Source organism: Salmo salar, chromosome ssa11, assembly GCF_905237065.1.
Source record: "Salmo salar chromosome ssa11, Ssal_v3.1, whole genome shotgun sequence".
NCBI classification, from domain to species: domain Eukaryota; kingdom Metazoa; phylum Chordata; class Actinopteri; order Salmoniformes; family Salmonidae; genus Salmo; species Salmo salar.
Genome location: NC_059452.1, coordinates 49,886,121 through 49,902,758, shown reverse-complemented (window position 1 = coordinate 49,902,758; position 16,638 = coordinate 49,886,121). Strand labels below are relative to the sequence as shown.

The 16,638-nt window shown below is 46.8% G+C and overlaps 1 protein-coding gene across 1 annotated transcript in view; it reads left to right on the top strand.

Moving 5' to 3' along the window:
• The window catches only part of LOC106592346 (OTU domain-containing protein 7A), a 171,496-nt gene that overhangs the window by 140,300 nt on the left and 14,558 nt on the right, over positions 1 to 16,638 (top strand). Inside the window, exons 7-10 of the mRNA XM_045689748.1 lie at positions 1,103 to 1,230; positions 4,034 to 4,146; positions 5,360 to 5,487; positions 7,564 to 7,713. Coding sequence (XP_045545704.1) covers positions 1,103 to 1,230; positions 4,034 to 4,146; positions 5,360 to 5,487; positions 7,564 to 7,713 — 519 coding nt within the window. The remainder of the gene's footprint in view (positions 1 to 1,102; positions 1,231 to 4,033; positions 4,147 to 5,359; positions 5,488 to 7,563; positions 7,714 to 16,638) is intronic.

Sequence of the window (16,638 nt, the reverse complement as noted above, 5' to 3'; positions counted from 1 at the left end):
GGGAGGGAGGGTTAGGAGGAGAGGAGGGAGGGTTAGGAGGAGAGGAGGGTTAGGAGGGGAGGAGGGAGGAGGGGAGGAGGGAGGAGGGGAGGAGGGAGGAGGGGAGGGAGGGTTAGGAGGGGAGGAGGGAGGGGAGGAGGAAGGGAGGGTTAGGAGGGGAGGAGGGAGGGGAGGAGGGAGGGTTAGGAGGGTTAGGAGGGGAGGAGGGAGGGGAGGAGGGAGGGGGGAGGAGGAAGGGAGGGTTAGGGAGGAGGGAGGGAGGGTTAGGAGGGGAGGAGGGAGGGGAGGAGGAAGGGAGGGTTAGGAGGAGAGGAGGGAGGGGGGGTTAGGAGGAGAGGAGGGAGGGAGGGTTAGGAGGGGAGGAGGAAGGGAGGGGGGCTAAGAGGGGAGGAGGGAGGGGAGGAGGGAGGGGGTTAGGAGGGGAGGAGAGAGGGAGGGTTAGGAGGGGAGGAGGGAGACAGGGTTAGGAGGGGAGGGTTAGGAGGGGAGGAGAAGGGAGGGTTAGGAGGGGAGGAGGGAGAGAGGGTTAGGAGGGGAGGGTTAGGAGGGAGGGAGGGAGGGAGGGAGGGAGGGAGGGAGGGAGGGAGGGAGGGAGGGAGGGAGGGAGGGAGGGAGGGAGGGAGGGAGGGAGGGAGGGAGGGAGGGAGGAGAGATCTCTGTTTGTCTGGAATCAAAGAGCTCATAAACCCAGCAACATGCAACAGCTCAGCATTGATGATGGGAAAAAAAGAGTGTTATCTGTAGTGTTTATAATGAGGGAAACTTTTGAGGAAACTCTTGAAGACATGAAAATGTGCTTACAGGGTGCAGAGAACAGAAAACTCCCCTCAGCAGATCTGGAATCCCCCAAGTACAGGGAATATTGATTCAGCTAACATTCATCATGTTGACAATGAACCGATCTAGGGCCTGCTGCTAGGGTATTGCTGTCTCTCTCTCTCTCTCTCTCTCTCTCTCTCTCTCTCTCTCTCTCTCTCTCTCTCTCTCTCTCTCTCTCTCTCTCTCTCTCTCTCTCTCTCTCTCTCTCTCTCTCTCTCTCTCTCTCTCTCTCTCTCTCTCTCTCTCTGTGGGTGTGTGTGTGCAAACTCATCCGTGTCTCTAGGGATGTGGGGCTTCCACGACAGAGACCTGGTGCTGAGGAAGTCTCTGTATGGCATGATGAAGAGTGGAGCGGAGAGAGAGGCTCTGAAGAGGAGGTGGAGGTGGCAGCAGACACAACAGAACAAAGAGGTCTGTACACACACACAACACCTGCTATTACACTGTTCTGTTCTATTACACTGCTCTGTTCTATAACTTGGGCCCTGAGCTCCAGGCCCTAGGCTGTGGTTATATGCTGTTTCCTGTGTGGTGTTATGAGGCCCTAGGCCCTGGTTATATGCTGTTTCCTGTGTGCTGTTATGAGGCCCTAGGCCCTGGTTATATGCTGTTTCCTGTGTGCTGTTATGAGGCCCTAGGCCCTGGTTATATGCTGTTTCCTGTGTGCTGTTATGAGGCCCTAGGCCCTAGTTATATGCTGTTTCCTGTGTGCTGTTATGAGGCCCTAGGCCCTGGTTATATGCTGTTTCCTGTGTGCTGTTATGAGGCCCTAGACCGTGGTTATATGCTGTTTCCTGTGTGCTGTTATGAGGCCCTAGGCCCTGGTTATATGCTGTTTCCTGTGTGCTGTTATGAGGCCCTAGGCCCTGGTTATATGCTGTTTCCTGTGTGCTGTTATGAGGCCCTAGGCCCTGGTAATATGCTGTTTCCCGTGTGCTGTTATGAGGCCCTAGGCCCTGGTTATATGCTGTTTCCTGTGTGGGGTTATGAGGCCCTGGGCCCTGGTTATATGCTGTTTCCTGTGTGCTGTTATGAGGCCCTAGGCCCTGGTTATATCCTGTTTCCTGTGTGCTGTTATGAGGCCCTAGGCCCTGGTTATATCCTGTTTCCTGTGTGCTGTTATGAGGCCCTAGGCCCTGGTTATATGCTGTTTCCTGTGTGGTGTTATGAGGCCCTAGGCCCTGGTTATATGCTGTTTCCTGTGTGGTGTTACCTGGTTATATGCTGTTTCCTGTGTGCTGTTATGAGGTAATTACAGTTGAAGTCGGTAGTTTACATACACCTTAGCCAAATACATTTAAACTCAGTTTTTCACAATTCCTGACATTTAATCCTAGTAAAAATTCCCTGTCTTAGGTCAGTTAGGATCACCACTTTATTTTAAGAATGTGAAATTTCAGAATAATAGTAGAGAGAATGATTTATTTCAGTGTTTGTTTAGCAGAAACCTGTTGTTCTGTGATTTGATTTGCCACTTGATCACACACCCCAGGTGGCTGTGTGTTCATGATGACGTCAGTGTGCTGTATGGTACCATGCTCTGCTCAGTCAACACCTGCTGTTCTATGTCTGCTGACTCATTTAGACCGGAAAGGGCCGTAGGACTCTCTCTCTCTCTCTCTCTCTCTCTCTCTCTCTCTCTCTCTCTCTCTCTCTCTCTCTCTCTCACTCTCTCACTCTCACTCTCACTCTCTCACTCTCACTCTCACTCACCGCCCCCAGTGCTATAGGAGACAGTATATGGAGGTGTATTAGAAAGGCTGAGGCTCCACCCAGATCATCTGTGAAATGAGGCCCTGTACCCCCTCCAGAGCTCCAGGCTTCTGGCTGAGAAGGGTCAGCCCTGTCCCCACTGTCCTGCACCACTACTGGGCCTGGAGGTGGTCAGCCCTGTCCCCACTGTCCTGCACCTCTACTGGGCCTGGAGGTGGTCAGCCCTGTCCCCACTGTCCTGCACCCCTACTGGGCCTGGAGGTGGTCAGCCCTGTCCCCACTGTCCTGCACCTCTACTGGGCCTGGAGGTGGTCAGCCCTGTCCCCACTGTCCTGCACCTCTACTGGGCCTGGAGGTGGTCAGCCCTGTCCCCACTGTCCTGCACCCCTACTGGGCCTGGAGGTGGTCAGCCCTGCCCCCACTGTCCTGCACCCCTACTGGGCCTGGAGGTGGTCAGCCCTGTCCCCACTGTCCTGCACCCCTACTGGGCCTGGAGGTGGTCAGCCCTGTCCCCACTGTCCTGCACCCCTACTGGGCCTGGAGGTGGTCAGCCCTGTCCCCACTGTCCTGCACCCCTACTGGGCCTGGAGGTGGTCAGCCCTGTCCCCACTGTCCTGCACCACTACTGGGCCTGGAGGTGGCTCCATGTCCCCTGTCCTCCACCCCTACTGGGCCTGGAGGTGATACCATGTCACATGTCCTCCACCCCTACTGGGCCTGGAGGTGGCACCATGTCCACTGTCCTGCACCCCTACTGGGCCTGGAGGTGGCACCATGTCCCCTGTCCTGCACCCCTACTGGGCCTGGAGGTGGTACCATGTCCCTGTCCTCCACCCCTACTGGGCCTGGAGGTGGTACCATGTCCCCTGTCCCCCCTGTCCTCCACCCCTACTGGGCCTGGAGGTGGTACCATGTCCCCTGTCCTCCACCCCTACTGGGCCTGGAGGTGGCACCATGTCCCCTGTCCCCACTGTCCTCCACCCCTACTGGGCCTGGAGGTGGTCCCCTGTCCTCCACCCCTACTGGGCCTGGAGGTGGCACCATGTCCCCTGTCCTCCACCCCTACTGGGCCTGGAGGTGGCACCATGTCCCCTGTCCCCCCTGTCCTCCACCCCTACTGGGCCTGGAGATGGTACCATGTCCCCTGTCCCCCCTGTCCTCCACCCCTACTGGGCCTGGAGGTGGCACCATGTCCCCTGTCCCCCCTGTCCTCCACCCCTACTGGGCCTGGAGATGGTACCATGTCCCCTGTCCCCCCTGTCCTCCACCCCTACTGGGCCTGGAGATGGTACCATGTCCCCTGTCAACACAAACACACCACTCACATCAACAGCAAGATCAACATTTGCTTTGAGAATGTGTTTGTGTGTTTGTGTGTGTGTGTGTGTGTGTGTGTGTGTGTGTGTGTGTGTGTGTGTGTGTGTGTGTGTGTGTGTGTGTGTGTGTGTGTGTGTGTGCGTGTGTGTGTGTGTGCGTGTAACCCTCTGTGTTCTCTCCTCAGTCAGGGCTGGTGTACACGGAGGAGGAATGGGAGAGAGAATGGAACGAGCTGCTGAAATTAGCTTCTAGTGAACCACGTACACACAGCAGCAAGAACAACAACAATACTGGAGGGTGAGTATAACACACACACACACACACTCTCTCACTCAGACAGGGAACACAGAATACAGGGGAATGCAGAATGACCGTGGTCGAGTTTCGGCCTAGGTAAGAGGTCTAAATCTTAACTAGTCTGAGTCCATGTTGTAGACAGACACACAGAAGTCATTATATTTAACTAGTCTGAGTCCATGTTGTAGACATGGACTATGGTGTCTATAGGCCAATACCAGATCGGTTATGATGGTGTCTGCAGGCCAATACCAGATCAGTTATGATGGTGTCTATAGGTCAATACCAGATCAGTTATGATGGTGTCTATAGGCCAATACCATATCGGTTATGATGGTGTCTGCAGGCCAATACCAGATCAGTTATGATGGTGTCTATAGGTCAATACCAGATCAGTTATGATGGTGTCTATAGGTCAATACCAGATCAGTTATGATGGTGTCTATAGGCCAATACCAGATCAGTTATGATGGTGTCTATAGGCCAATACCAGATCAGTTATGATGGTGTCTATAGGTCAATACCAGATCAGTTATGATGGTGTCTAGAGGTCAATACCAGATCAGTTATGATGGTGTCTATAGGTCAATACCAGATCAGTTATGATGGTGTCTATAGGCCAATACCAGATCAGTTATGATGGTGTCTATAGGCCAATACCAGATCAGTTATGGTGGTGTCTATAGGCCAATACCAGATCAGTTATGATGGTGTCTATAGGCCAATACCAGATCAGTTATGATGGTGTCTATAGGTCAATACCAGATCAGTTATGATGGTGTCTATAGGTCAATACCAGATCAGTTATGATGGTGTCTATAGGTCAATACCAGATCAGACCTGCTAATGCAGAATGTAAAAAACTATGGACTCTGAGGAGTTGTCATGGGCCAGGATATACACACACACACACACACACACACAGATACACACACACACACACACACACACACACACACACACACACACACACACACACACACACACACACACACACACACACACACACACACACACGAACACACACACACAGATACGCACACAGAGATACACACACACACACACACACACACACACACACACAGATACACACACACACAGATACACACACTTGACATTCAAATATCAGCCAACATTAGAGGTATATTTTGAAATGTTTGCTCAGTAGATCTGATGGTTTGTTAGTGTCTGACAGGGTTGTGTCTTGATGCAGGGTGGATAACTCAGAGGACCCTGTGTATGAGAGTCTGGAGGAGTTCCATGTGTTTGTCCTGGCTCACGTGCTGCGTCGACCCATCATAGTGGTGGCTGACACCATGCTACGGGACTCAGGGGGAGAGGGTGAGTACACACGCCATGCTACGTACTGCAGAGACCCATTATAGTGGTGGCTAGATGCTACATACTGCAGAGACCCATTATAGTGGTGGCTAGATGCTACATACTGCAGAGACCCATTGTAGTGGTGGCTAGATGCTACATACTGCAGAGACCCATTGTAGTGGTGGCTAGATGCTACGTACTGCAGAGATCCATTGTAGTGGTGGCTAGATGCTACATACTGCAGAGACCCATTGTAGTGGTGGCTAGATGCTACGTACTGCAGAGATCCATTATAGTGGTGGCTAGATGCTACATACTGCAGAGATCCATTGTAGTGGTGGCTAGATGCTACATACTGCAGAGATCCATTGTAGTGGTGGCTAGATGCTACGTACTGCAGAGATCCATTGTAGTGGTGGCTAGCTGCTACATACTGCAGAGACCCGTTGTAGTGGTGGCTAGATGCTAGGTGCTCAGAGACCCATTGTAGTGGTGGCTAGATGCTACATACTGCAGAGACCCATTGTAGTGGTGGCTAGATGCTACATACTGCAGAGACCCATTGTAGTGGTGGCTAGATGCTAGGTGCTCAGAGACCCATTGTAGTGGTGGCTAGATGCTACATACTGCAGAGACCCATTGTAGTGGTGGCTAGATGCTACGTACTGCAGAGACCCATTATAGTGGTGGCTAGATGCTACATACTGCAGAGATCCATTGTAGTGGTGGCTAGATGCTACATACTGCAGAGATCCATTGTAGTGGTGGCTAGATGCTACATACTGCAGAGACCCATTGTAGTGGTGGCTAGATGCTAGGTGCTCAGAGACCCATTGTAGTGGTGGCTAGATGCTACATACTGCAGAGACCCATTGTAGTGGTGGCTAGATGCTACATACTGCAGAGACCCATTATAGTGGTGGCTAGATGCTACATACTGCAGAGACCCATTGTAGTGGTGGCTAGATGCTACGTACTGCAGAGATCCATTGTAGTGGTGGCTAGATGCTACGTACTGCAGAGACCCATTGTAGTGGTGGCTAGATGCTACATACTGCAGAGATACATTGTAGTAGTGGCTAGATGCTACGTACTGCAGAGATCCATTGTAGTGGTGGCTAGATGCTACATACTGCAGAGATCCATTGTAGTGGTGGCTAGATGCTACGTACTGCAGAGACCCATTGTAGTGGTGGCTAGATGCTACGCACTGCAGAGATCCATTGTAGTGGTGGCTAGATGCTACGTACTGCAGAGACCCATTGTAGTGGTGGCTAGATGCTACATACTGCAGAGACCCATTGTAGTGGTGGCTAAATGCTACATACTGCAGAGACCCATTGTAGTGGTGGCTAGATGCTACGTACTGCAGAGACCCATTGTAGTGGTGGCTAGATGCTAGGTGCTCAGAGACCCATTGTAGTGGGGGCTAGATGCTAGGTGCTCCGAGACTCAGGAATATGCTCGAATCCCAGAGCAGGAGAAGGTGAAAGATCTGTCGATGTGCCCATGAGCAAGGCACTTAACCCTAATTGCCTGAGGGTCCCCGTTAATAATGGCAGTCCCTGGCCGTGACCCCACTCTCCCAGGTCGTCTTAGGGGAAGTTGGTATAAGCAAACATAATCATAATAATAATCAAATTCACACATGTATTAATACACACTAGTACATGTGTGAAATAGGACAAATATAAGTATCCACCAAATTATTATTTATTATTATTATTATTATTACATATTCACACCACAGACATACCTGCTCACAAAACCCAAATAAGAAGAATGATCCGACATTATGATGCATTTATATGACACTACATTACATGGCAGCCATGTTAGCTCCCCATGGGCAACAATGCTATGTACAAGATTTCAAATTCTTGTCATAAATGGATATATACGGAATGTTCAAAGGCACTAACATGGCATCCTAAAAGTTGGCCCAACTCTTTAGACATATGGCTCTGGTAAGACTCATTTGCATAAATGGAACTACTCTCATTCCTAGATGGGACAAACAGAGAACTTCAGACTGGACCTTTCATCTCAACCTCCATGTAATAGAATTCCCTGACCTCTTCTCCCCTCCCACAGCATTTGCCCCCATCCCGTTCGGAGGGCTCTACCTGCCCCTGGAGGTGCCTCCTAACCTGTGCCACTGCTCTCCCCTGGTCCTAGCTTACGACCAGGCACACTTCTCTGCCCTGGTGTCCATGGAGCAGAAGGACCAACACCAAGAACAAGGTAAGACAGACGACTAGAAGTTGTTAGAGGATGTCCTAATATGTATACCGCAACCCCTAACGTGACTGAGGATGTCCTAATATGTATACCGTAACCCATAAGGTGACTGAGGATGTTCTAAGATGTATACCGTAACTCCTAAGGTGACTGAGGATGTCCTAATATGTATACCGTAACTCCTAAGGTGACTGAGGATGTCCTAATATGTATACCGTAACCCCTAAGGTGACTGAGGATGTCCTAATATGTATACCATAAGCCCTAAGGTGACTGAGGATGTCCTAATATGTACACCATAACTCCTAAGGTGACTGAGGATGTCCTAATATGTATACTGTAACACCTAAGGTGACTGAGGATGTCCTAATATGTATACCGTAACTCTTAATTAATGTGACTATGGATGTCCTAAATAGTGTACTGGGACTCCTGAGATGACCGAGCATGTCCGAAATTGTGTACCGGGACTGCTTAGGTAACTGAGGATGTCCGGAAATGTATCCCGTTTAAACCAAGGTGTCTGAAGATGTCTTAAAGTGGATTCCTACCAATGGAGGCTGGTGAGAGGAGCTATAGGAGGACGGGCTCATTGTAATGTCTGGAATGGAATAAATAGAACGGTATCAAACACATCAAACATATGGAAACCACATGTTTGACTCCGTTCCTTTTATGCCATTCCAGCCATTACAATGAGCCCGTCCTCCTATAGCTCCTCCAACCAACCTCCACTGATTCCTATTACTCAAACCTAATTTCCATGGAGACGAAGAACCAGCATCAGGTACAAGGTAGGCTGGGGTCACGGTAAACATTTTAGGACATCCTCAGTCAACATAATGATTAAATAGGTACATCTTGATTTCTACAAGTGATTCACATTCCTGGAACGTCTTTATTATGGTGTCCCTGGATCAACAAGTTCACGATGAAGTAGACAAGCAGGTAGACAGACATACAGTCTGCTATGTAGATGAAACAGGTGGACAGACATACAGTCTGCTATGTAGATGAAACAGGTAGACAGACATACAGTCTGCTATGTAGATGAAACAGGTAGACAGACATACAGTCTGCTATGTAGATGAAACAGGTAGACAGACATACAGTCTGCTATGTAGATGAAACAGGTAGACAGCCATACAGTCTGCTATGTAGATGAAACAGGTAGACAGCCATACAGTCTGCTATGTAGATGAAACAGGTAGACAGACATACAGTCTGCTATGTAGATGAAACAGGTAGACAGTTATACAGTCTGCTATGTAGATGAAACAGGTAGACAGACATACAGTCTGCTATGTAGATGAAACAGGTAGACAGACATACAGTCTGCTATGTAGATGAAACAGGTGACTCTACACAGGGGTGTCAAACATATGGCCCGCGAGGGGATTGAGTTAAAATATATATATATATAATAATAATATAAATATATATTATATCTTTTTAATTTTATACTTTAAAGCTGCACGATGCAGAAATTCCTCCTCCATTTCCTGGTTGCTAAAATTCTAATAGTTCCCCTAATTATGTAACAGAACAAGCACGTGTAGTGTAGAGAATCAATGTACCATCTAAAGCACTGTGAAATATCTTTTACATTACCAAATATATTATATGTTCAGCTGTTTGAAGCTGGTGTTCAAAACAGAAAGTAAAAGACGCAAAAAATGAAACTTTAGAACAGGAAGCGTAGAAATAGTGCACATAGAACAGACCTACCGGTTCTTAGACTTGCTTTTAATGAGAATGACAGATCTATTGTTTAACTAATATGTCGATGTGAATTTGGTCGGGTTTCCCATAAAGTTACATATCGCAACTTTAAAATGTCTAAATGCCAAATGGAAACTGTGTAGAATGATAACGGACCGACGTTCATACAGTATCTCAACTGTGTAGAATGATAACGGACCGACGTTCATACAGTATCTCAACTGTGTAGAATGGTAACGGACCGACGTTCATACAGTATCTCAACTGTGTAGAATGATAACGGACCGACATTCATACAGTATCTCAACTGTGTAGAATGATAACGGACCGACGTTCATACAGTATCTCAACTGTGTAGAATGGTAACGGACCGACGTTCATACAGTATCTCAACTGTGTAGAATGATAACGGACCGACGTTCATACAGTATCTCAACTGTGTAGAATGATAACGGACCGACGTTCATAGAGTATCTCAACTGTGTAGAATGGTAACGGACCGACGTTCATACAGTATCTCAACTGTGTAGAATGATAACGGACCGACGTTCATACAGTATCTCAACTGTGTCCAGCTAATAATCACCCCAAAATGAAAGCTACACAGTCAGGGAGGACTATCATTTGGAAATATAACACATTTTCAGTGCGGCCCTCCGAACCTCGTTGAAGACAGAATACGGCCCACGGTGCTAAATGGGTTTGACACCCCTGGCTCTACAGTCCTGCTCTATGTAAGGTGTCTGTGATCCAGGCTAAAGCGACCAGCTACAGGGCTGGATACACTAGAGAGATCCTTGTGTTAGTCTGCCCTCTGTGGGCCCCTTTTTCATCCTGACTGGCTCCTTTCACCCTCCCTCCCTACTTCCCCTCCTTTCCTCGCTCTCTCCCTTCCTCCATCTCTCCCTCCTTCTCTCCCCTGGGCAGGCATAGGGCTGCATGGACAGACAGCTCACACTAGATAGCCTGGAACACAGCCCAGTTTGGCTTTGCCTTCCTGCTTATGGAGAAGGGTGGGGGGAGAGAGGGAGAGAGGGAGAGAGAGGGAGATAGGGAGATAAAGAGAGGGAGGGAGGAAGAGAGGGAGAGAGAGAGAGACTAGAGAGAGACTTAAGAGAGAGAGAGAGAGAGAGAGAGAGAGGGAGGAAGAGAGAGAGAGGGAGGAAGAGAGAGAGTGGGAGAGAGAGAGACTAGAGAGAGAGAGGGGGAGAGAGAGAGGGAGGAAGAGAGGGAGAGAGAGGGAGGGAGAGAGAGAGAGAGACTAGAGAGAGAGAGAGAAAGAGACGAGAGAGAGAGGGAGAGACTTTTTTTCTCTCTCCCTTATAATAACAATCTGATTTTTTAGCCTTCCCAGCAATGCTGGGTTTCTATGCTTGTTTTATTGCTGTGGTTTAGCAAATATGACTAAAGCCAGTCTATGTAAACAGCTACAGTTATTTAAAACTATTTTTAGATTGACTCATAGTATTTGAACATTTCCTGCTTTTACACTAAGTTGGCCCAATCAGCATTTCCACTGCCTTCCACTAAAATGAAGGAGGCCATTTTATCTTAAGGCCTCTATTTCCTTCAACACTCTTACTGACTATGTCTGCTAGCTCGACGGATGGAATGAAGTGTGAAATGTACCAAAACGCGAACATACATGTATCATCATTAACGACAGTATTAGTAATTAGTCTTCTCGGTTGAATCCTTATCGGTGCCGTTGTCTTTTTGTAGTGGGATGTAATACACCGAAACACCACCAGAGGGCAGCGCTGACTAAATGAAAGAAGCCATTGTGCAGCCAGTGAGGGACAGACTGCAACACTGTTTCACACAGACAGTAATGCACTTTTCTTTTGTTCCAGTCCAACACTAACACACCTGATTCAACTAATCTGCTCATCATCAAACCCTTATTTAGTTGAATCCCGTGTGCTACTGTTGGGATGGAACGAACATGTCTGTCTTGTGGGTCCCCCGCCACCACGACTGCCGTTGAATATCGCTGCTATTTTTAATTTAAACTTTATTTAACTAACAAAATCTATTTTATTTATTTATTTAACTAGGCAAGTTAGTTAAGAACAAATCCTTATGTACAATGACGGCCTACCCTTGCTATTTAGTTGCCATTGGATCCTGTTGATGTGTTCTGAGATGAGTTCCTGCCGTTTCTTTTAGACAAAGGGTTGTAAGGCAGCTAACTATGGAATCACACAGCCTTACTGCCTTACAGGTAGTCTAAAGACTTGTTTTGACAGCTGCCGCTTTTGATAACCACCATTTTGTGTCAAACTGCTGTAATACATACTGTATCCGTGGATCTACTATCTCTCTCATAGAAATATAGGGTCTCTATTTCTTTTGACCACCATTTTGTGTCAAACTACTGTATTCATACTGTATCCATGGATCTACTATCTCTCTCATAGAAATATAGGGTCTCTATTTCTTTTGTCCACCATTTTGTGTCAAACTGCTGGTTTCATATCCTATCTGGGTACCTGTTGTCTCTATTCTCCCATTTAGCACAATAAATGGGAAGATCTGTGTTGTTCAGTGTTCCTTGATAGCTGTAGTGTTTGTGACCTTCAAGTCCCAGACAGGTTTCTACCAGTCTCTGTTTACTATAGAGAGGAACACAGCACACCACCACACGTTGAGGCTAGCTTGACCAGACACACTGACTGTTCATGGTTGAGTCCCAGATGACACCCTAAACCCTGCATAGTGCACTACTTTTGACCAGAGCATGTAGTCCCAAATAGAACCCTGTTCTCTTTGTAGTGCACTACAGTGGTCAAAAGTAGTGCACTTATATAGGGGCGTACGTAGGGTGCCATTTGGGGCACAGACCCAATGCTTCCCTGATTGTATCTCCTTGTTCTGTTCTAGTTTGGAACTCCTATAAACATTCTAGAACACTGTTCAGAACAACTGCTGGCTTCCTTGTGATGTCATGCCATGTTCCAGTCAGAAGCTCCTCTGACTACAGTATATAAAAATACACAAGGTGCAATTTCAATCAATTAGCCCATGTCAGCTAACATTTCTACATTACTAGGTGAGGTAATCATCATCAAATGATGTTCCCAGGGGCCCAGACCTCCAGGGGACCCCTATTGATTTTTGTGGCGGCAGGTAGCCTAGTGGTTAGAGCGTTGGGCCAGTAACCAGCAGGTAGCCTAGTGGTTAGAGGGTTGGGCCAGTAACCAGCAGGTAGCCTAGTGGTTAGAGCGTTGGGGCAGTAACCAGCAGGTAGCCTAGTGGTTAGAGCGTTGGGCCAGTAACCAGCAGGTAGCCTAGTGGTTAGAGTGTTGGGCCAGTAACCAGCAGGTAGCCTAGTGGTTAGAGCGTTGGGCCAGTAACCAGCAAGTAGTCTAGTGGTTAGAGCATTGGGACAGTAACCGAAAGGTTGCTCGATCGAATCCCTGAGCTGACAAGGAAAAAAAATCTGTCGTTCTGCCCCTGAACAAGGCAGTTAATCCACTGGGGGGGGTGCTAAAGTGATTTGCACATGAGGTGGGTGGGCCCCGCAACTATATCTTGCTTAGGGCCCCCAAAAGGCTAGAGGCGCTTCTGGTTGTACTCTATGCAAATTGTTGTCAGGAGCAGGGAGGGAAGGGGGAAGGAGTTATTCAGGGAGAGGATGAGGGACGGGGTGTTCAGGGTTCAATAAGGGTTTTTCGGGGTAAGGGGTGAGGGAGGGGGTGTTGGGTTGTTCTGGGACAGACGCTGAGGTTCTTGTCAACAGAAGAGCTGTAAACACTTTTCCAGTTCCCTGAATGAGGGGGGGGGGGGGGTCATGTCTGAACAGGAACAGGGACAGGACAGCATGTTCAGTAATCTGTACTCTGGTCACATCCCAAGTGGCACCCTAGTCCTTATAGTGCTAGTCCCTATAAAGGGCTCATGTTGAAAGTAGTGCTCTATAGAAGGTTCATGTTGAAATTAGTGCACTATAGAGGGCTCATGTTGAAAGTAGTGCTCTATAGAGGGTTCATGTTGAAAGTAGTGCACTATAGAGGGTTCATGTTGAAATTAGTGCACTATAGAGGGCTCATGTTGAAAGTAGTGCTCTATAGAGGGTTCATGTTGAAGTAGTGCACTATAGAGGGTTCATGTTGAAATGAGTGCACTATAGAGGGCTCATGTTGAAAGTAGTGCTCTATAGAGGGTTCATGTTGAAAGTAGTGCACTATAGAGGGTTCATGTTGAAATTAGTGCACTATAGAGGGCTCATGTTGAAAGTAGTGCTCTATAGAGGATTAATGTTGAAAGTAGTGCACTATAGAGGGTTCATGTTGAAATTAGTGCACTATAGAGGGCTCATGTTGAAAGTAGTGCTCTATAGAGGATTCATGTTGAAAGTAGTGCTCTATAGAGGGTTCATGTTGAAAGTAGTGGACTTTTGAGGGCTCATGTTGAAAGTAGTGCACTATAGAGGGAATAGAGTTCCATTAGGTCCTCTATCTACTCTGTGCAGCTAACAGCTGCTGTAGCGTGTTGGGGGCCTAATACTGATCATAGTGATACCATCCATACCAACTGTGAACCCTGTGTGAACCATGTCTTTACACTGATATGCATAGAGAGCAACAGGTGTCCCTGTACTCTCACTTCCTCTGACTGTTCTAGTTTAACCCTCACCTTTCATGGAGGGTGTTATGGGAGAGAGGGGTATGAGATGGGAGACAGAGAGAGAGAGAGACAGACAGGGAGAGGGAGCGAGAGAGTGAGAGAGAGAGGGAAAGAGAGAGAGAGAGGGAGAGAGGTGAGAAAGAAGGAGAGAGAGAGAGACAGAGAGAGAGAGAGAGGGAGGAAGAGAGAGAGAGCCAGAGGGAGAAAGCGAGAGAGAGGAGGAGAGAGAAGGAGGGAGAGAGAGGGACAGAGAGAGAGAGAGAGAGAGAGGGAGAGAGAGAGAGGAGAGAGCGAGAGAGAGAGAGAGAGAGGGAGAAGGAAGACAGAAAGATAGGTAGGGTATGAGAGGTTGTAACTATCTGAGTCACATTGCAAGAAGGTTGTTATTGACATGGTAAACAGGTGCACACAGCCAGGAACACAGCCTGTTTTGGACCTGGGTTCAAATACTATTCAAAATCTTTCATATACTTTGAAGTGTTTGCTTGGAGTGCCGATGGGTGGGGTTTGCACTTTTGCGATAATTACATAGGTTTTAGTGCAACAGGCAAGCTCAATCAAGCACAAATACAGTATTTAAAATTATTCCGAACAATATTTGAATCCTGTTGCGCTGCCTGCCTGCGTTGCGTGCCTGGCTGGCTGGCTGCCTGCGTGACTGGTTGACCTGAGAGGTGAGGTTAGGTCGTAACTCTGTCAGAGGGTTATTATGGCTTGACTTGTTCAGACGGGTGTACAGTATTTCACTCCAGACTAGAGAGGAAGACAGGAGAGTTGAGTTGATGATACATGTGTTGTTGAGACTCATTTAGCAAAGGGAAAAGGTAACCTTGTGTGACATGTGGTAATCAGCCATTTTGATAGTGCGTACAGTTGAGTTTTTAAGGTACACATTTCTCCGTTATAGAAGACAATGTCAAGGCTATTGGCTCTCTTCAGAAGATAGTCATCACAACTCATTTCAGAATATATATTTTCTTCTTGACTGATTTGTTTTACAGTATAAAGGTACTGACATTTCAGTCATTATGGCTTCCATCAGTACACTACATGTAGGTTTTTGACAGATCAAACACTTCATTTAGTCTTAATTACCCAGGGGTTGATTTAGTCTTCATTACCCAGGTGTATATTTAGTCTTCATTACCCAGGTGTATATTTAGTCTTCATTACCCAGGTGTATATTTAGTCTTTATTACCCAGGGGTATATTTAGTCTTTATTACCCAGGGGTGTATTTAGACTTTATTATCCAGGGGTGTATTTAGTCTTTATTACCCAGGGGTGTATTTAGTCTTTATTACCCAGGGTTGTATTTAGTCTTTATTACCCAGGGGTGTATTTAGTCTTTATTACTCAGGGGTGTATTTAGTCTTCATTACCCAGGGGTGTAGTTAGTCTTCATTACCCAGGGGTGTATTTAGTCTTCATTACCCAGGGGTGTATTTAGTCTTCATTACCCAGGGTTGATTTAGTCTTAATTACCCAGGGGTATATTTAGTCTTCATTACCCAGGGGTATATTTAGTCTTCATTACCCAGGGGTGTATTTAGTCTTCATTACCCAGGGGTGTATTTAGTCTTCATTACCCAGGGGTATATTTAGTCTTCATTACCCAGGGGTGTATTTAGTCTTCATTACCCAGGGGTGTATTTAGTCTTCATTACCCAGGGGTGTATTTAGTCTTAATTACCCAGGGGAGTAATTTAGTCACAGTAGCTGTCATTTCCTTTTGGTGTATTCTGTCTTTTCGGTCAGTCTTGTGATAGATTACATACAATCCTTGAAAGATACCAAAGTTCTGGTAGTTTACTGGTCCATTTTGAAATTTTCCAGTAATATACCCTCCCTTTGCAACGCTAATTATGTCTTACAGTACATTGTCTCAATGCAGGGAGATGTATTTTATCTGATAGTACATTGTCTCAATGCAGAGAGATGTATTTTATCTTACAGTACATTGTCTCAATGCAGAGAGATGTATTTTATCTTACAGTACATTGTCTCAATACAGAGAGATGTAATTTATCTTACAGTACATTGTCTCAATACAGAGAGATGTATTTTATTTTACAGTACATTGTCTCAATACAGAGAGATGTAATTTATCTTACAGTACATTGTCTCAATACAGAGAGATGTAATTTATCTGACAGTATGTTGTCTCAATACAGAGAGATGTAATTTATCTTACAGTACGTTGTCTCAATACAGAGAAATGTAATTTATCTGACAGTATGTTGTCTCAATACAGAGAGATGTAATTTATCTTACAGTATGTTGTCTCAATACAGAGAGATGTAATTTATCTTACAGTATGTTGTCTCAATACAGAGAGAGGTCATTTATCTGACAGTATGTTGTCTCAATACAGAGAGATGTAATTTATCTGTGTTGTCTCAATCAGTCAGTGGTTTAAAGTAATTCATCATGTCTCAGGCTTGAGGCTGATCAAACTGTGCGAGGAACTTTCTGTGAAAGGAAAGACAGAACGGCGTCACACAGACACACACAAGCAAACACACAGAAAGACAGAACAGTCTCACTGAAGACCTGTGGGAGAAACCCTCAAGACCAC